General features: G+C 55.8%; 1 protein-coding gene across 1 annotated transcript; it reads right to left on the bottom strand.

The window, feature by feature from the left end:
- Window positions 1-1,520: 1,520 nt before the first annotated feature.
- Window positions 1,521-20,737, bottom strand: LOC136140359 (mitochondrial inner membrane m-AAA protease component AFG3L1-like). The gene is given in 15 exon segments (XM_065898428.1): window positions 1,521-1,736; window positions 1,822-2,016; window positions 2,098-2,295; window positions 2,716-2,831; window positions 3,762-3,872; window positions 7,047-7,172; window positions 7,795-7,902; window positions 9,210-9,239; window positions 9,242-9,386; window positions 9,573-9,710; window positions 11,860-12,130; window positions 12,814-12,938; window positions 13,505-13,535; window positions 13,537-13,565; window positions 20,051-20,737. Coding segments are annotated over 15 exon segments (2,526 nt in total).
- Window positions 20,738-21,026: the final 289 nt, after the last annotated feature.

The raw sequence follows: 21,026 nt of genomic DNA, 5'->3' as shown, positions 1-21,026 counted from the left end.
CTGGGGCAGGTTCCTGGGGAGGCAGCCGCCAGGCAGGGTCCGCCTGTGAGCAGAAGACCAAGGATGAAGCCTAAACTCTGACCGTTTTAACCACCATGAGACGCAGGCCGCGTGCCCCGTGCCGGGCGGTTCCTCCTGCGGGGCTGAGCCTCCCTAACCCGAGATCCTTGGCCAAGCCTCAGCCCAGGTGGGGCGATGGCCCAGACAGGGTGCGAGGTGAAGGGGGCGCTGAGGAGACTGGAGGGGGTGCAGGCACGGGGCACGCAGGCAGGGGCGCTGTCCCCAGGGGCGTGCCCTGGACCCGGGGAGGGGCTGCACCCAGTCTCCCAAGGAACAGGCTCAGGACAACGTGGGTCCTTCCTGGGGTCAAGGAGTGCACCCCACCTCCACCAGAAAAAGCCCCAGGACAGGCCCCTGCAGGACGCCAAGCAGCTCAACACACGGAGACTGAGTGTCCAAGGCTGCATCTCAGGGCGAACCCCGGAGATGGCAGAAATTCAGCAATACACATTTCACAAGCAACAAAGTTGAAAGTGTTTGTCCCAAGTTGGAAACTCTATTTTTGAGGCAAACATCCCAAACGATTTGGAAAATTTCATCCCTGAGGCCCAGCGTGTGGCCGTGGCTGGGACAGCAGCGGCGGGCATGTGGGGCGGTGCCCCTGCTCTCGCAGTCAGCCCGCATCACCCACCGCAAGGCAGCAGCTGCTGCTACTGTCACAATTCTGACGACTCCTATGCCCTGGCCATGTTCTGGGGACCCGCGGGGCCACTTCCACTAACCCCGACTCCCCGGGGGCTGGGCCCTGGTCTCGCTCCAGGACCAACCGGGGAATGGAAGGCTCAGCCCTAGAGCTTAGCTACGGCCCCCGGTGGCTGTCCTACCACGTGGAGCAACCCAGAGCCCCCTGTCCTGGACCCTAACAACACGGGCCACGAGGAACACAGCTTCCCAGAGACGCAGGGTTGGCAAGGCCCCGACCCTGAGAACAGGGGTGGCTCCGCTGGGGCACCCCTCAGGCTCAGACCCCACAGACACCCCGCCTGTGGAAGTGGCGAGGCCCCTCCATAAGGACTAACTGGTCTTCCACCACCCTAACAGCTACGCGCTTGGCGCCTGGCTAGTATTCTCCTTTCCTCAATTCTGAACCTCACCAGACCTTGAGGATTTCTGAACTGGGCCAAAAGCCCCCTCTCCGTCTCTCCCCAGGGCAGGTGAGGTGACCAGCACCGATGTCCCTGCGCTGGGCAGCTGTCCCCGGCAAATGAGCCCACCAGCCACCTTGGGGGAGGCCCGGGAGGTCCTACACGCAGGCCCCCAGGGGGCAGGTGAGTTTCGGCCACTGCCCTCCACTGACTCGGGAACAGGGTCCCAGCCCCCGCCTCGGTGGAAGGGCACGTGCTGGGAGCTGGAATCCCCATGGGCTCAGAGGACCCTGACCTGAAAACACCCATTTGTGATTATCACGCGTTTTAATTTGCTCTCTGGAGATTCCGGAGGCTGCTCTCCAGGCAGGGGCGCTAGGCTGGGCTCTCCTGCAGGGGGCACTCCGTGCCGCCCTCCTCCAGCCCCCAGCACCAGCCCTTCAGCCCCTGGGGAAGGGACGTGTCCTCCAGGCCACCGGTGCCCTCCACGAGCTCCTCGTAGGCGGTCTTCTCCGCAAAGGGTCGGGGCCCAAGCAGCTCCACCATGTCGGCACGCTCCAGCACCTCCTTCCCCAGCAGCCGCCTGCCCACCTGCACACCGGACCATGTCAGGCCGTCCGCTCGGCGCCCCGCAGAGCCCCCGCCCCGACCCTGGGGACGGGCCGGCCCCACTCGCCTCGTCCACCCGCTCCCGGGAGCGCGTCAACAGGTCCAGGGTGTGCGCGTGCGCAGAGCTGACCAGCCGCCAAGCCTCCTGGTCGATGAGCTGGGCCGCGGCCTCGCTGTACGGCTTCTCCACCAGCACCTCGCCAGGCCGGGGGAGGTCAAAGGACACCTGGCCCAGCTTCTCGCTCATCTCGAACTGCACAATCTGGGGCAGGCGAGGGGCGGGCGTGAGCCTGGCGGACGGTGCCCTGAGCCCCCTTCCCAGCCCCCGCGGACACCACCTTACCTGGGCGTAGGCACTCTGGGCGACCTTCCTCAGGTCGTCCTGGGCCCCCATGGTGATGTGCAAGAACAGCTGCTCGGCCACCCGGCCACCCAGCATGGCGCACGTGTGGTCGAAGAGCTGCTCCCGCGTGTACAGGTACTGCTCCCTGGGCAGGCACTGGGCATACCCGAGCCCCTTGCCCCGGGGGATGATGGACACCTGCCAGATACGGCAGGCGCGCTCTGTCACCCCCAGGGTCCCCGGGTATCCCGAAGGAGGAGAGGAAGCCCTGGGCCCCAGCGCTGACAGGTCACCCCAAGGATGAACACAGAAACCCCCTCTGTCCCGCCATCCCAGGAAGCTGTGGAGGAGCCGTGCCGTCAGGGGAAAGTTTAGAGTGAGGTGAGTTTAACGTGGAACCTCCAGGTGTCAGATGGCCAGCATCCAGACCCCTCCTGGAACCAGCACCCCCCCTCTCTGCCCACTCACCCCTCAGGGAATCGTGTAACAAATTCTAGACCATTACATCCTCAAAGAGTGAGGAGGGCCGCCACCTGGAATGCACCGTGCCCACACAGCACCCCCGGGAGGGGAGTGGGCCCTGAACCACACCACAGATGCGCAGGGGGATGGGCCAACCTTGAGCAGGGCGTCTGCATGCTCCAGGAACCAGCCCACCACCGCGTGGCCAGCCTCACGGTAGGCTACCGTCATCTTCTCGCTGGGCTGTAGGACCTGCATCTTCTTCTCGAGACCTGCAAGTCAAGTTCACGGCAAGAGGCAGAGGACAAACGGACAGCTGAGAGGTGGGTGCCAAGGCCCCATTCTGCACCGCGGGCGTGTTGGGGGCTGCTCAGGGCCTCCGTCCGCCCAGGACAGGCCCGCAGCCTGTCCGCTCCACGCACACCGCTCAGGCCTGCTGGGCGCCTGTCCCTCCACACCAGACGCTACACTGTCTTCTGCCCCACCGTGCAAGCGGCAGGTGCCTTTGGGGGCCCGTTTGTAGCCAAGGGGGTTAGCTACTCTCCGTGACCTGACTGGCAGTGAGGCCGGACGCAGGGAGACCAGGAGCGCTCTCTATGCCGCCTACACCCAGTTGCAGGCAGGGAACAGGGCACAGAGAAGGCACCACGACTCGCGTGAGCTCAGCTTCAGGGCTGGTCAGCTCAGCGGCGCCGCCAGGACAGCGTCGAGCAGCTGTGGCGACTGCCTTGGGTCACTGACACTTGTCTGTGCACGCCACACTTCAATAAAACGTGAAGCAAAGACAAAGCAGCCCTGCCAACCTGCTGTCTGGAGACGGGCTGGTTCTCACAGCTGTGGGGCGGGATCATGAAGGACAGCTGCTGACCACACGGACACCTCCCGGACCTCCGTTCCCAGGAGGGCACTCGGGAGACCTCTACCCCACGCTGAAGCTTCCCAGGGGAGCACGCAAAAAACCTGCCTCTCAGCCACGGGCAGCACCCGAACCTGGGTCTGACACAGCGCCCTGGAGGTTACACCTCTTTGAAATTATAAATGTTGCTCTAGTAAGAGCACAAAAGCTGCTGGCAGATCCCAAGTCCCAGATTTTGGTCTGGAAAACTGTCCACCACTGCAGCTCACTGAAGTGAAGCTGGGCCCCAGGGTGGGCCCGCTGTGGGTCAGAGCTGGAAACCGCCCCCCAGCACTGCCCGGCTCGCCTCCGACGACCCTCTCAACCGCCTGCTCCAAGCGCTTCTCCTGGACAAAAGGACTCAGGTGGCGGGTGGCGATCAAGGCCGCTTCGTTGCAAACATTAGAAATATCAGCACCTGACCCGGAAAAGGAGAAACAGTCCCATCAGTGCCCCAGGGCGGACTGTTAAGAGGAAAATCTCCAGCAGAGGGACCAGAGCTAAAGTAGGTCAAGGACTGGAAGGAAACGGGACCTGCTCTGTCAGTCACCGTTGCTTTCAGCCAGTATTTTGGTTGAACAATTTACTGAGGTATGAGTTATTGAACATAAAATCTATCCGTTTTAAGTGTACCTTTCAAACACTTTTGGTAAGTTTATCAAGATGTGCGACCATTGCGCTGATCTCATTTCAGACGTTTCCGTCACCGATGTGACGTATGTGGCTAGGTCCTGTACACATGCCCAGCCAACCACTAACCTACTTTCTATCTCTATGGATTTGCCTCTTCTGGACGTTTCACATAAATGGAATCACATGACAGGTGGTCTTCTGTGTGCTTCTTTCACTCGACACAGTGTTTTCACGCTCATCCGCTATCGTAGCGTGTACTGGTTATTTCATTCCTTTTCACAGCTGAATGAGGTTCCATCACATGCACAGTTGCCCCGAGGCTTCCACAGGAGATAGCAAACTCCACGGACGCTCAAGCCCCTGATATAACATGGCCAGTACAGCTGGCCCTCTGTACCCACTCTACACACATCTATCCGGTCACGCACCGCTGGACACGGGTGGCCTCTACCTCTCGGCTATTATGAATTATGCTGCTGTGAACATCTGTGTAAAGCCTTTGTGTGAACAAATGTTTTCAATTCTCTTAGATACCGAGGAGTGGAACCGGGGTCATACGGTAACTGTCCTTCACTTCTGGAAGAACTGCCAGGTGGATCCCCGTGGCCACACGATCTTACATCCCCACCAGCACCGTGTGAGCACGGCCGCCTCCCTACAGCCCTGGCGACTCATGCATCTGCCTCTTACGGCCATCCTGGTGGGCGTGAGGCGGCACCACACTGTGGTTTTTTTTTTTTTTTTTTTTTTAATTATTTATTTATTTTATTTATGGCTATGTTGGGTCTTCGTTTCTGTGTGAGAGCTTTCTCTAGTTGCGGCAAGTGGGGGCCACTCTTCATCACGATGCGCGGGCCTCTTACTGTCGCGGCCTCTCTTGTTGCAGAGCACAGGCTCCAGATGCGCAGGTTCAGTAATTGTGGCTCACGGGCCTAGTTGCTCCGCGGCATGTGGGATCTTCCCAGACCAGGGCTTGAACCCGTGTCCCCTGCATTGGCAGGCAGATTCTCAACCACTGCGCCACCAGGGAAGCCCCACACTGTGGTTTTGATGTGCGTTTTCCTACCATCGCTGAGCACCTGCTCGTCTGCTTTCTGGCCACCTGCAGACCTTCTTTGGAAAAATGTTCAAATCCTTTTCCCATATTTAAATCGGGTTCTTTAAATATTTTGGATTATAAACCCCTACCAGATGCATAATCTCCAAATAGTTTCTTCCATTCTGTGGGCTGTCTTCTCACCACCTCAATAATGTCCCTTGACGCACAAAAGATTTTAATTTTGGAAAAGTCTAATTTGTTTTCTCACTTGTTGCTTGTGCTTTAAGAAACCATTGCCAGATCCAAGGTCACGAAGATTTTCTTTTAAGACCTTTATAGTTCTAGCTCCACAGTTTAGGTCTCTTATCCATTTTGACTTGACCGCTGCATGTGGTCTAAGGTCTAGTTTCGTCCTTTTGCTTGTGGACACCGTCGTCCCAGCGCATTTGATTGAACAAACTATTCTTTCCCCATCAAATGGTCTTCACACCCTTGACAGAAACAACTGACCAAGGACTTCCCTGGTGGCACAGTGGTTGAGAGTCCGCCTGCCGATGCAGGGGACACGGGTTCGTGCCCCAGTCCGGGAGGATCCCACATGCCGCGGAGCGGCTGGGCCCGGGAGCCATGGCCGCTGAGCCTGCGCGTCCGGAGCCTGTGCTCCGCCACAGGAGAGGCCACAACAGTGAGAGGCCGGTGTATCGCAAAAGAAAAAAAAAAAAAAAAATGAGTAGCCCCCGCTCGCCACAACTAGAGAAAGCCCGCACGCAATGAAGACCCAACGCAGCCAAAAATAAATGAATAAAATGAATTTAAAAAAACAACAACTGACCGAGATGCACAAGCGCACATCTAGGCTCCCAGTTCTACTCTACTGGTCGACGCCCACCCTTGCGCCAGCAGCCCCCTTCTGTCTGCTGGAGCTTCGTAGTCAGTTCTGCATTAGGGAAGTGTGTCTTCCATCTCTGCTCTGCACAGACTGTGCTGGCTCTTCAGTCTCCTGGCAGCTCCACAGGGAGGTTAGAATCAGTTTTTCCCTTTCCAGCTTTAACAACGTACAAAGGTTCTGTTCCTACACAGCCCTTCCCACCTTCACAGGTTACTTTTTTTTTTTTTTACGTCGTGTGCCCAATAACACAGACATGTCTTTTTGGGTTTAAGCACCTGCCCTTTAAATCATAAAGGGAAAACAGAGGAGCTGCAAACCGAAAACACACAGGATGCTGGCCTTTACGTTTACCTATGCAGTTGCCTCTCCCAGGGCTATTTCCCCACACAGCTTCGAGTCACTGGCCAGCGCCCTTTCATTTCAGCCCAGAGGACTCCAGCATTTCCTGGAGGGCAGGTTTAAATATAGTAAGTTCCCTCAACTTTAAAAAACAATCTAGGAATGCCTTTATTTCTCCTTCCCTATTGAAGAACAGTCTTGCCAGATCCACAGCCTTCTGGCCTCATGGTCTCCAAGAAGAATCGGTTGTTAACCTTACTGAAGACCCGTCCCCACTAGGTGTCCCTTCTGTCTGGTTGGCTTCAACAGTCTCTCGTTATCTCTGACCAACATGAATTACACTGTATCTCAGCGTGGACGTCTCTGGGTTTATCCCTACTTGGAGTTTATTCAATTTCTTGGACGTGGACACTCAGGTCTGTCATCCAATTTGAGAAGTGCTGAACCATGACCCCTTCAATGGGCAGCATGCCAAGGGGACAAGACGTCACTGCACTATGTTCCCGGGGTGGCAGGAGTTCAAACAGGCACAAGCCAGCCTTAGGGCTAATCATCTCTGAGGCCTCCGATATGTCCATCAGACTCAAAAGTTCTAAAGACAAGGGTAGCACATGCCAGGACCAAGTGGCACAACCAGATACCACCCACCGACGACACGTCCAGACCCACACGGCCCACCTGGCCACACTCACCTGTGAAGCCTGGAGTGAGGGCCACAAGCTTCCTCGCCAGGGCGTCCTCACTGAGGCTCTCGTCCAACTTGAGTGGACGCAGGTGGACCCTGAAGATGGACGACCTGCCTTTGATGTCAGGGGGGCCTAACAGAGAGAGAGGCACTGAGGGCCAGGGCGGGGCCACCCGCAGCCACTTCACTGCAAGGGCCCTCCCCTGCGTGTCTGTGCTGCATGCTTGGCTGTCCGACCCGGGTCGGGGAGCTCCCCGCGGCAGGAACGACCCACAGGTCACGTACGTTCAACTCTTCAACGCATCAAAGAACTTCCTGACCGTGGAGCCTCTGGCCCACGTAAATCCATCCCAGGACAGGGACCCAACCACAAGCAAAACTCTGGCTGCCCTGGCAGCAGGGTGTCCGTGCAGGACTCAAGTCCTAAATTCCCAGGACCTCCTGACCGGTGGAAAGGGCCAGGGTGAATGCTGCTCTCACTAACGGCGCACAAAAAGTAAAAGCTGAAGGATCCAAGTCTGTCACCTCGCTCCCACCTGCATGGACTGCAGTGACCTTCCCCCAGCCCCAAGTACACCTGTTCTTCCCAAAGTGGGGGGCACCCACGCACCTCCACCATTTTCACAACACTGTATTAACGGCTTTAGGACCCCGATCAAAATCTCCTCCAAATACACAGCTGAAGATCTAACTCAACTTTCAACCCAAAGGAAGGAAAAGCCAAGCCTCAGCACCCAGGCAACCAGCACACTCACCAATGTAAATCTGACGGTCAAACCGGCCGGGCCGCGTCAGGGCCAGGTCAAGGATGTCGGGGCAGTTGGTGCCCGCCAGCACCATGACGCTCGTGGTAGAGCTGAACCCTGGACATGAGAGAAGCAGGTGAGCCCAAGGAGGGGGCCCAGGCAGCAGGAGTCTCTCCTCTTCCCAGGGCTCCTCCCCTGCGCAGCTGGCCCCGTCTTCCCGGGACCCCTGCCACCCACCCCAGAAGCCCCACGCTGGGCCTGCTTCTCCTGCGGGCCCGCAGCCCACTGCACAGGCCGCTCAGTGTGGGGCGGACACTCACGCCCAGGGCTAGCTCTGACCCGTCTCAGGAAGCAACCAGTGGCTCTGGTCCCCGCGGCCCCCAGTGCTGAGGCGCACGTGCACTGGTGGGTGACCAGACGTTCCTCAGGCCATGGACGCCCATCCTAATTCATTACTGGTCTATCATGGCCAGCCTCTGACACCCCGCGGCGAGCTGCAGGGGCCGGGCAGAGCCTCCACCGTCGGAGCCCTGGGCCGCTGCAGAGACCTCCCTCCACCCAGGCCCTGGACGGCTTGCTGGGCTCAGGGAGCCTGACTGGAAGGCAGGCGGAGCGGCGAGGGCCTGAGCTCACCCAGCACTCATCTGCTGAAAGGCCTGCTCACAGGGGCCCTCGGCCACCTCTGGGACCTGGGATTCAGGACCGCTCCCTGATAAGAGGGGCTCCCTGCGCCTCAACTGTGCGTGCAGACGTGTGGTTTCTGCGAAGCACCTGCCTTCCTCCTGGGAGGCTGGGATCGTAGCACGTGCTGGGCAGAGGCTGCCACGTGACCAGCCCCCAGGGGAAACCCCACTCCCGAGTGTCACCCAGCCCGCTGCCACGGAAGTAGCTGCATCCTGCGACTCCAGGGCTCCAGAGGCTGTGACCAGCTTCCCTGGCCACCAGGCACCTGCTCCCCACTCAACCGTGGTCCTGAATCCAACTAAACATGGAGTCCTCCCGGTGAATCACCAAACCCGGGGTCATATCGGGGACCCCAACACAGCTCCAAAGCCAAAGCGAGGACAAGACCTGCCAAAGGTCCAACAAAAGCTTCTCCAAATTTGGAAACTAGTAAGAACGCCTAGACGCTTCCCGCGAAGCTTCGGCAGGGCTGCCGGGCTGTCACGCGGAGCTGGGACCTCCCCGAGCAGTGGTCCCCAGTGGGGAGAGCGGAGAGGGGCTCTGGGCAGGAGGCGGCCCGGGCCAGAGGCCAACGCGGAAGGAGCCTGGGTATCGGCCCCGTCCTGCGCTGAGCTCTGAGGGCAGCTCCCTCCACTGTGTGTGCCAAAAACAGCCTTCCTCAAATCACAGCAAGCAGGGGTTCTCGCCCGGGGAGGCCCCGCACAGAGGAAGGCCTGGGGGACGGTCGTGCAGCCGCTCACCGTCTAGCTCCACGAGCAGCTGGTTCAGGGGTTCTCCTGCTCACTCTGGCCCCCAAAGCGCCCACGGCCGCAATTCCTGCCCATCGCGTCAATCTCCTCAATGAACAAGACACAGGGAGCATTTCTTCGGGCCATTGCATACACGTCACGGACGTGAAACAGGAGTCCACGCAGGGTCTGCTTTGCCACTGGTACCAACACAGGACTAAAGAGCTCACCAAGCTAAGCCCTCGCCTCTGGCACTCGACTCTCATCTCAGCCGCTCTGCCTGCCCGCCCGGGTCCCCCTGCACATCTGTGCTCTGCGCCTGTTGCCAGGGTCCCACACGAAGCCCAGGGCAAGGACAAGGGCGCATCAACCTACCCGAGCTGGACCGACGCCGACAAACATTTCCAGGAACTCGGACCCGTTCACGGTGATGAAGGGCACACTGGCCTCCCCTGCAGTTGCCTTGGCGAGAAGCGTTTTGCCGGTACCAGGAGGACCAGTGAGCATGGCTCCCTGAAACAGAAAGGCAATGCCTGGTTCTGAAAGGGCACAGACGGAGCCAAGGAGACAGTCACGTTCTACTGAACAGGCGTTTTCTAGGCCTGCTCCACGCAGGTCGGCTAAGGTTTGCTTTCGGTGTGATACTTCCTGCTTGTAAAATGAACGCACGTTCACCATGAAACGTTCAAACGCTGCAGATGTGGGAAAGCCCCCCACACCCCCAGTCCAGCCGAGCAGGTTATCTCTTCAGGCAACGCTCCCAGGGCAGGGCTCGCTGGATCTCACGGTCTGATGTTTAACGGTCTTTGCCAAACTGCCCTACGAAACACACCAACTCACACCAGGACGAACAAGAGCCCACTCCCCAGACCTGGTCACGTGATTCTGTCCAGCTCGTCCACCGGCAGCTGTGAAGGCAGCACCTGTGTGTGGTCACTGGCACCTGTGCTTCCTGATCGACAACCTGCCTTTTTCTACGCTTACTTAAGGTTGAAATTCATAATTCACGCCCCAGAAACACACCTCAGTGCTCCTTTCGGGGTTCCCATTACACGTGAAAAACGAGGAGAGATTTAAACGGGGCTCCTATTGCTCCATTTCTAGTCGAGGGTGTGGGTTAATATCTACTTATTTCAAAGGAGACTCTAAGGTTGTTTTTTTAAGTCTTTAAGGACAAAACTAAAATACATAAAGGGAGGGAGGAGGGAGCCACAAAACTCAAAACCACAAGGCGTCAGGGCCCCACGTCCCCGTGAACGTGGATGCGGATTCGCAGAGGGTCTCCTCAAGGCAGGGCGCCTTCTGTGCCCCGCACACCCGGCTTTCCAGCCAGCTCTCACCAGGTGGTCAGACAGAAGCACAGACCTCCTGCCCACAAAGCCCCAGCGGTCAGTCATGCTCTCCTGTTGTTCAGGGCACGCTGGGGGAAGCATGGGGCCACCAGGAAGGTCAGTGCGGTGAGCTCCAGCCACCCGAGAGCTCGGAGCCTGGTCCAGGGCCCAGGGACACCTCGAGGGGTCTGTGAATCTATTCTGTGTGAGACGCAAACCTTTCTGGGAAAAGGACTCACAGCTTCAGCCGGGCCCTCAAAAGGTCGATGCCAAAAAAAAAAAAAAAAAAAAAAAAAGGTCGATGCCCAGAGGCACCCGCAAGTAGACGGAGTGGCCAGAATCACCGTAGCTCCACATCCTCTGCACAGCACCCCAACCTGCATCCACACCGCACACCTGTCACTACACTCCTTGCAGAATCTTAGTTTCCCAACCAGGGATTGAACCCGGGCCATGGCAAGGTAAGCCCCAAGTCCTAACCACTAGACCGCCAGGGAATTCCATGTACTTATTTTAATTATATACTTTGATAATAAGTAATGGTAAAGAAAGTTGTTTTTTCAAAAACAAAGTTGAAGGCTTTAGATAATAAAGTAATAACAGCAAACTGTTAAAGAAAAATGCTGTCAAATTGAATGAACAGAAAACTGAAAGAGTAAGAAAAAGTCATAAAAATATAGGATCCTGCACTCAGATTGCTTCTACGTTCTCAGTTCATTTTAAAGAAACAAAACTATAGACGTTAAGTGCTTTGTGCAAGATATTTAACAGAGAATTTGATCACTGGGGCCAAACTCAAAGGAAGGCCTGTGCTCTAAACGAGACACCACACCAACAAAGACGTATGTTTGCACTTGAAGGTGAAATAAACACACTCCAGGCGGGCGTGCACTGTCCCTATGATTCCGGTTTTATAGTTTAAAACAGCTGATCAGATAAGAGGATTTTCACTTTACTACTCTGCAAATGCGGTTTCCACTCCCCACTGTGATTATTTATTTATTTATTTTATTTATTTATTTTTTTTGCGATATGCGGGCCTCTCACTGCTGTGGCCTCTCCCATTGCGGAGCACAGGCTCCAGACGCGCAGGCTCAGCGGCCATGGTTCACGGGCCCAGCCGCTCCGCGGCATGTGGGATCTTCCCAGACCGGGGCACGAACCCGTGTCCCCTGCATCGGCAGGCGGACTCTCAACCACTGCGCCACCAGGGAAGCCCCCCCACTGTGATTAATAAGACACAGTGTCATTACCAAAGGCTACGCTGTCCCAGCTCCGTCCACAATGAACCAGGGCGAAGCTCAGAGCATCGTGTTTTCTCCAATCAGTACCTTTGGAATTTTGGCCCCGAGGTCCTGATACTGCTTGGGATTCTTCAGGAAATTCACAAACTCCATGATCTCCAACTTGGCTTCTTCGCAACCAGCCACGTCTGCAAAGCGCACGCCGACGTTGTTCTTCATGATCTTGGCTGTGGTCTCGCCAACGGTAAAGAGGCCCCCTCCTCTCCTGCCACGCCCAGCCCCCATCGGGCCCCTCCTCGCGACATAGAGGAGGCTTCCGATCAGGAGAAAGGTGGGCACCAGCCTTCGCAAGAAAGACCTAGAAAGTCCAAGAAAACCATCTGTCACGTTCCCTTGAGAGACAAGCCAGAAACACTGCCTCCAGGCCATGAACAGTGGACGGCTCCAGAACTTGGTTTTGCTACACAAAAGGGAACAGTTTTTTGTGTGTGTTTTTTGCGGTACGCGGGCCCCTCACTGTTGCGACCTCTCCCGCCGGAGCACAGGCTCCAGACGCGCAGGCTCAGCGGCCATGGCTCACGGGCCCAGCGGCTCCACGGCATGTGGGATCTTCCCAGACCGGGGCACAAACCCGTGTCCCCTGCATCGGCAGGCGGACTCTCAACCACTGCGCCACCAGGGAAGCCGCAACAGTTTGTTTTTTAATGTGCCAACCTGTATTTGCAGCTTCTCCCATCCACGCACACCTACCTGCTCGATTTCACCTGTGGGGCAGGCAGGGCAGCTGCGGCCCCTCCCTCAGAACCCCTCCAGGCCCAGCACAGCCTCCCCGCAGCTGAGCCCTTCCCGGCCCACTGCACAGTCCTCAGGCTGCCTAGCTAAACATTTCCCCGATCAATTCTTTCCTCAATAAAAACAGAGCCAACAAATTTATCTTCCACCACAGACACCGTGACTATCGGAGAACGCCTGTAACACGCCTGAGCGGGTACAGCAGGAAGTGCTGCGTGGCCAGTACCGGGCCCAGCTGCACCCACTCACCCATCGCTCTCGGTGGTGTAGACCACGGCCGTCTGCTCCGCGAGCTCGATGCCCAGCTCCCAGTGGGCGGTCTCCAGGTTGCGCTCGAAGGTGTGCACGCTGCCGATGTTGAACCACACAAACTTCTGCAGAGACCAAGGCGCCAGGCACTGTAGGGTGTGCCCCCCACAGCCGCCGCCCCTCCCCAGCGCCTCTCCCAGCAAAGCCCGGAGCAGCTCTGACAGGCCACCTGTCCTGGCCCCAAACCACAGGCTTAGGTCTGAGGTCGAAGTATAAATGCCCATCGACAGCTGACGTCGCCTCCCTCCGTCATGTTATTCTTCCCCCTTCCAGATCTCAGCTGGCAGCTGGCACGTGTTACTCGGCAAAACTGAAGCAGTTATAGCTTTATGAGGGTCCTGCGCTACTTGGAAGACTGTTCCTGTCGTGTCACCAAAACAAACGAGCACAAGTGGGTGCTGGAAAGTGAAACCGGGGAAGGCATTTCTCTAAAAAAAACAGAAAACTATACCTTTTTTTGGCCACGAGGCTTGCGGGATCTTAGTTCCCCGACCAGGGATTGAACCTGCGCCCTTGGCAGTGAGAGCTCAGAGTCCTAACCACTGGACCACGAGGGAATTCCCAGAAAACTACACCTTACACTAAAACCAAAACCTACGTCTAGGACACCGGCCTTGAACCCAGCCCTCACCTCAGACGATGTCCCAGGGGCAGTAATAACACTGTTTGTTCACGACCTCCAGCCGGTCCACCTAGAAAAGAGACGAGCAGTCAGAAGAGCTGAGGTCCCAGGCAGGACATGGCATAGCAACCCTGGGCCTCTTCCTCAGACGAGCCTCACACACACGGGCTGCGCCTCTCTCCGAGGGCAGCTCACACTCCGCAGGACAGGTCTTGGTTTTGTTTCCTACTAACATGGACAATTTTAGCCCGGGATTATTTTAATAAACAGGAACCAATGCAAGAAGAGGGATTAAAATGTGGTACATCTGAGCACTAAGCCCCCAAACTGGCTTTAAAAATCCCAAAGGAGGGCTTCCCTGGTGGTGCAGTGGTTGAGAGTCCGCCTGCCGATGCAGGGGACGCGGGTTCGTGCCCCGGTCCGGGAAGATCCCACATGCCGTGGCGCGGCTGGGCCCGTGAGCCATGGCCGCTGAGCCTGCGCGTCCAGAGCCTGTGCTCCACAGCGGGAGAGGCCACAGCAGTGAGAGGCCCGCGTACCGCAAAAAAGAAAAAAAAAAAAAAAATCCTAAAGGAGGGAAGTTCCCTGGTGGCCTAATGATTAGGATTCTGGGCTTTCCAGGTTCAATCCCTGGTCGGACAGCAGGCACCACAAGAAAACAGTGCTGACGAGAATGAAAGTGCAGCGCCAAGGCCTGCTAGCTGCTGTCGCCTAAACAGCCCGCTGCCCAGAAGGCACAAGCCGTCTGGGGAGCTGCAGACATGGCCCGCTGTCAACACCACCATAACCACTGGAAACACCACAGCTCCTCCTGGAAACAACGGGAAGACTGAGGATTGCACGGCGAGGACACGACCCTGAGTATGGAACCTCACCACCACCCGACTCCTGCACACGCCTGTAACACAGCTGAAACCACGGCAAACAGGACTCCAGGTGACTGCCCGCCCTGGCTTCTCCGCCAGCACGCGGAGCCCCAGCCAGCCAGGCCCCGCCAGCTCTCAGGTTCATGGAGGCGAAGGCATGGCGCATCCTCCCTGCCCCGCGGGACCCCTGCCCAGCTGACCCCTCACACTTCCCCCAGCGCGGTGCGCCACTGCCGGAGTGTGCAACGGGACAGTCAGACAGAGGGTGTAAAAGAGTGAGCAGCTCCGCTTTCAGACTGGCCAGGAGGATCAAAAAAAAAGGCCAGCCTGAGTTAGCAGATGGTGATTTCTTTCTTTATACTTTTATTTATTTCCCCCAATTTTTTTGCAGCAAGCATGTATTACATCTGTAACCAGGAAAAAAAACAATGCTGTTTTAAAATGCAGATTGCTGGGACTTCCCTGGTGGTCGAGTGGCTAACACTCCGCACTCCCAATGCAGGGGTCCCGGGTTCGATCCCTGGTCATGGAACTAGATCCCACATGCCACAACTAAGAGCTCGCGTGCCACAACTAAGGAGCCCGAGTGCCATAACTAAGAAAGATCCAGCACACGGCGATGATGATCCCGCGTGCCGCAACTAAGAGCCAAATAAATATTTTAAAAAAAAAAAATCATTCCCCTGAGTAAAGAAAAGGTGGGCACACAGAGGCTTGAGACAAAAATCACTTTCTCCCCTAGGCAATCCATCCACAGCCAGCCAACAACAGCAGAGGCAGGGCCTGAGCACAACATTCACACAAGTTCTAGGATAAAAGCCCGAGCTGCCCCACGACGTACACGGCCCCACTGCAGCAAGCCCAACGCAAAGCCACGGAAGCCCGAAGGCCAGAATGATCCCAGGAACAGCCAGACGTATTATAGGATAGAGGGAAGATGTGCATAAACATTAAGGACAAAACACGAGCCTTCAAAGAAGTCTGACGTTTGTAGCGAATCATGTAAGCACTCCTCCCAACGAGCTTTCATGGGCCCCGCTCCACTTCTTGCTCCTGGCTACCCGAGCAGGAGACATTTCCCAGGAGAAACACACCCACTGAATATTCACTTCACCCACCCACATCACCAAACTACGCTGTAACTTCACAAGCAGATTTGTCGAGGCTTCAGATCCACACAAGCTATGGAGGTGCTGAGCCCCAAAGACAAAGGGAGGGAGGGAGGCCATGTCAACAAACGAGTGAGGGGAAGGAAATACCAGGCCCACCCACGCACAGGCCACTGGCCGCTCACCTCCCCAGACTAACTCAAAATCAATGAACGCTTTAAAAAAAAAAATCCTGGACTTCCCTGGTGGCGCAGTGGTTGAGGGTCCGCCTGGCGATGCAGGGGACACGGGATCATGCCCCGGTCTGGGAGGATCCCGCGTGCCACGGAGCGGCTGGGCCCGTGGGCCATGGCCGCTGAGCCTGCGCGTCCGGAGTCTGTGCTCCGCGGCGGGAGAGGCCGCGGCAGTGAGAGGCCCACGTACCGCAAAAAAAAAAAAAAAAAAAAAAAAAAAATCCTCCAGTGGGGAATTCCCCGGCGGTCCAGTGGTTAGGACGCTGTGCTTCCACTGCAAGGGGCAAGGGTTCAATCCGTGGACGGGGAACTAGGATCCCACATGCTGCACGTGTGTCCAAAAATAAATTAATTACTTAACTTAATTAAAGAATTAGAAAATTCTCAAATGTACAATTTTGACAATCTGATTTGTCAAATGTCCCTTTTACCATTTTGTTTTCGTTTTTGTTTTTGTTTTGGAGCTGTTGGTTTTCTAAGTCTGTGTTTCTTCTACTCCTCTTAAAGAACTTCTCAAACCCACTGGGACAAAATGATGAGGTTCTGGTACTTTAAGAGCACACACCACACTCACAAAAGCAGCCATACTGTCAACCCAGGAGAGGAAGAGTCAGGGAGAAGCGAGTTTTCTTCCTGACTTCAGCTTGGTGAGACCGGCATGCGCTGCCACGGCCTAACTGCCTTCCGCTCTGCACTGCACACAGGGTCTCCCGAGAAGCATTGAGCACAGCCCACAGCCCACCCCCGCGGGCACACGTGCCCCAAACTAACTGCAGTCTACACGAGGTCTCTGTTCTGCTTTCCAAACGTGAGACTCAGCTCGGCCCTCAGATGCGCAGAAAGAAAGGTTTGTTCCCATGCATCGCCAAAGATTCACCCAGCAGCAACTTCCTACTGGAAGAGTTTCTCTTTCACCACCTACACCGATAGATCAAAACTGTAAAGACGTGGGGCAGGTAACCCAGAAATGGGGAGAGCTAAGTGTGACTGAATATGGAAGCCAGAAAACGAGAGGTCCGGGCCTCCTGAGCCATCACGCGCCCTGTCCCCACTCCCAATGATGCTGGACACCAAGGAAGCCACACTCGCCTCGGTTCCTGTGACCTCATGCTGCCAACGATGGTAAGAGAAAGACAGGTACCTTCGGGTGGTTTTGAACACAGCCACTGGGAAACTGACGTCTGTCTCTTCCACAGAGCCAACTGCTGAAAGCAGATTCCCAGGAGGCACTGGAACGGGAAAGAGAATTAGCTTCCTCTGCAATCCGATGGGGCATCTTCTCACAGCGGCAGTTACAGGCGCAAAGGGACCAGGATTTGGGCTGGGGTATAAACCTAAGGCCTTTATCTGCTTTATCTCATTAAAAATATGATTCAAACAGGAGAAGAAGAAACTAAATGCAATGCAGAGGTATACGAAGAATTTTTTTAAATTTATTTATTTTTAATTTTTGGCTGCGTTGGGTCTTCGTTGCTGCACTCGGGCTTTCTCTAGTTGCAGCGAGTGGGGCTATTCTTTGTTGCGGTGCACGGGCTCCTCATTGCGGTGGCTTCTCTCGTGTGGAGCACGGGGCTCTAGAGCACAGGCTCAGTAGTTGTGGCGCACAGAGTTACTTCCTCCGCGGCATGTGGGATCTTCCAGGACCAGGGCTCGAACCGGTGTCCCCTGCACTGGCAGGCGGATTCTTAACCACTGCACCACCAGAGAAGCCCCATGAAGAATTTTTATAGCTACAGCTGTCAAAAAACAAAACAAAACTAATCACTTCCTGCCTGAGGCAATTTTAGTCACTGAAATTTTTACAGCCTCAAAAACAAACATTATTCTAACATTAAAATCATATGAACTTTAAAAAGCAAAGAGTATTATGATTTATCTTTGATCAGCCACAGGTCAGTATTTTTGTCAAGAAAGCAAATGTTTTTCCTAGACGTTGTATTTTCTATAGTTCTCAAAGAGGAAAACAACAGTTTTTACCATAAGCTGCTAACAATACTTAACATCAATTAAGGACAGAACTAGAGACAATTTCGGTTTTTCACTATCACAGGTCAAAAGCCATTACAGCAAAAACGAGCACAATAAAAGCCACCATACTAAAAAACAAGCTCTAAGCACACTCACTAACCTACTACTAACTGTATTCAAAAAACCCCAACCTAACCAAAGATTTGGGTTGTTCCCAATATTTTTTTACAATGAAACTGGATCCACAGGTGACGACACTTGCGTTATTTCAGTCGTGCCATCTTTCATGGTGAGGCAGGCTATTCCCCAAAGCAAACTCATTCCCTAGTGATTATTAATTTGCTCGTAAGCCAAATTACTCACACATCCCTATCAAAGGCCACAGAGCACTAAAAAGTAAGGTAAGCTATGAGAAAGATACTAAAATCAAGGAAAACTCCAAACAGGGAGGCTCAGGAAGGAGACATGGCGGTTAACAGTGATGAGGCTCCTGGAGCCTCTGCGCCGTGAATGCCACCTCCCCACCGTCGCAAGTCACCGCGCACAAGGGGACCAGAACCTGATGTCACAAAGGCTGTCACTGTGAGGGGAAGTCTAGGTAAAGGGGCAGAGAAGGTGGTGGTCCTGGGCCCTGGTTGGGTGTCAGGTGCTTCGGTCACCTCCTCCGCTCTTCAGTGCCCACCCTGAGGAAGCAGGTGCTGCCATCCCCCTGCGGGGTGGGAACGCAGAAGTTCAGAGACGCTGGTGAGCGCCTGAGGTAAGGTCACTGGGCGCTGGAGGTGTGTGACAAGGATTCTGGTGCCCAGTCTCACTGTCAGGCGGCCTCCAGCCCTAGAAGGACAAAGTATGATCTTCAGGCCTCCAAAACTTGAGAAAATATCCAATTCCTTTATTTTAATTTATAATTTAGTCTTTTTCTGATTTGGTTAGGGGACCACATTAGGTCACATGCAGCTCTCAAAGACAGGGGTCTACCATCCATTCTTGGTGTTTGGATATGCAAAGCCAACACGTGAAGCTGTGCATACCACAGTCTCCCTTTAACAAGCAAAATACCACGGCCCTTTCTTTGTAAGATCACAAATCAGGTGACCCTGGCACACAGGTGCAACCCCACCAGGCGCCTGTGAATCTGCCCGCAGCTCAATCCTCACTTCCTTCAGAAGTCGATTACCCCGCCTAAGATAACGTGACATTTACCCTCCTCCACCCCTTCTCTTCGTTTCCTACTTCCTTTGTTCTGCTTCCTCTTCCTTCATACCTCATATAACCGCCTAACATGCTACCGACACATTTATTGTCTTGTGTGGCAGGAACAATGTAGGAAGCTCAGTGAATGAAAAAATAACTCATAGAAACTTCCAGAACATAAGCTTCCCCTTGAGGAGTGCTGACTATAGTTAAAAGGGCACATCTTTTAACTATAAGGCAGTCTGCTACTTCATCTCCAGCCTTCACATGCCCCCCTCAGCCTACAAGTCACCAAGCCCTCAAAGGAGAGCAGCTCATGGGGCAAAGCCCTTGCCTGTCCTGTTCCCTGTGACATGCCCTGGCTAGCAGACTCCACAGATGAACAGAACAGCTCAGCCTGGGAAGGAACCCAAAGATCATGCAACTTCCTCCCTTCATAACTAAAGCCACTGAGGTCCATGGAATTCATGACACACCTGTGCTGCACCCCGTCAATTACTGCCTTCCACCCGGTTAACAACTAGAACAACCCCCTGCAATGCTGAGTGCCACGTGGCCACAGGTGAAAGGCTCTGCTTTCACCGATATTGCGGAAACAACCTGAAATTGACGTGCACCAGCTCCGAAATGAACAGATGAGAGGGAAAAGTTCACTCCTGAAGACAGGACAGAAAATGAACCCATGGAACCCTTCTCTGTCTTTCAATAGTCTGAAAACCAAGATAACTTTCTCCGATCAAAATCCGGAGTCTCCACATTAGTCTCTCAGAAAAGAATTCAATGTGATCACTGCTCCCTGGGATGTACAAAAACAAACCTTAAAATGTGGTGTATTTCAGAGTATCTAACCCACGGGAAGGCGTACAATACAGGAGTATCTAAAAGCGAAGATGCTGACCAGTTGTGGCCTTACGTTTCCTGGCCTATAAAACAGAGTTAGAGCAGCTCCTACCTAAAGGACGGGTATAATAAGACTTAAAGGAGACAGTCCCCGTAAAGCCCTTAGCACGGAAGCCCTCAAAAAATGTTAGTTATGATTAGAGTGGCAGAACTGGACTCGACGAATGCTGTTCGAATAAAAACCACGTAACACTTGACAAAACTCTTTTACGTCCGTCATCATAACGGAGAGCAACCCTGCGAGATAGTGCAGAAGTCATATCACCGCTGAGCCCAGGAGGAAACCACCTCGCGGTCGGAGCGGGCGCCCGAGGAGACACGGTAGGTTTGCAGCGGAGCGAGGCCTGAACGCAGTTCGCTGCACGCGGCTCTTGGGAGAGCGGAATGAGGACGCGCGGGCAGTGGGCAGGGCGCTGAGAGGCAGCGGGAACTTTCGAAGAAAAGGGCGGGGGCTCGGAGGACAGACGGAGACCGGTTCGGGCGAGCGTCAGCCTGCTCAGCCGCGGGGATGGGCTGGAGCCCCGGGGCCAGCCGGCCGGGGGTGTGGTCGCCGCCGCCGCGCCTCCGCCTCTCGGTGCCCGGGTTCCCGCACCCCGCTCCCCCGCGCTGGCCGGGGGATGTGGTAGCCGCCGCCACGCCCCCGCTACTCGGTGTCCCGGTTCCCACACCCGGTCCCCGCGCCGGCCGGCGCAGCCGGATGGCGTCACCGCGCGTCGAGCGCAGCCACCGCCCCTGCCGCCCAGAACCGGAGGGCAACGCCTCCCCGCTCACCTGCTGGGCGGTTCCGAGGGCCCTCACGCCTGCCCCAGCCGTCCTGCCGCTTCGTGGGCCACCGCCACATCCCTGCAGCACGGCGAGCGGCACGGCCACCGCCCTGCTGCCGGCCGCCGCCACCAGCCACTGCAACATCCAGTTCAGCGGCGAATAGGTCATAGGGCGCCACACCCCCAGCCGACCTCCGGGTGCCTGACGCATGCGCGGTGAGGCCAAGGCGACGACGCGGGGACCTCTCCTTAGGTGTCTACTCTACGGCCTGACGCGGATCTCAACCTGCGCGCCGCCCTGGCCCGCGGTGACCGACGCGGGCGAGGTGCTGAGGGGACATCCAGCGCCTTTAGATTTATTTTAAATCCGGCGTCTCCAAGGACAGGTATTTCCGGGGTCCTCCATGGGAAGCGGCTCACAAGAGCGAACGCCGGCCCGCCAGGCCCAGCCCGGGGGCTCCTGGTGGTCCCGGCGCCGCGCTGGGAACCGGTTCCGGGAG

The sequence above is a fragment of the Phocoena phocoena genome, chromosome 20, assembly GCF_963924675.1.
Source record: "Phocoena phocoena chromosome 20, mPhoPho1.1, whole genome shotgun sequence".
NCBI lineage: Eukaryota > Metazoa > Chordata > Mammalia > Artiodactyla > Phocoenidae > Phocoena > Phocoena phocoena.
The sequence above is the reverse complement of the archived record's forward strand: the minus strand, read 5'-3'. Positions and strand labels throughout refer to the sequence as shown.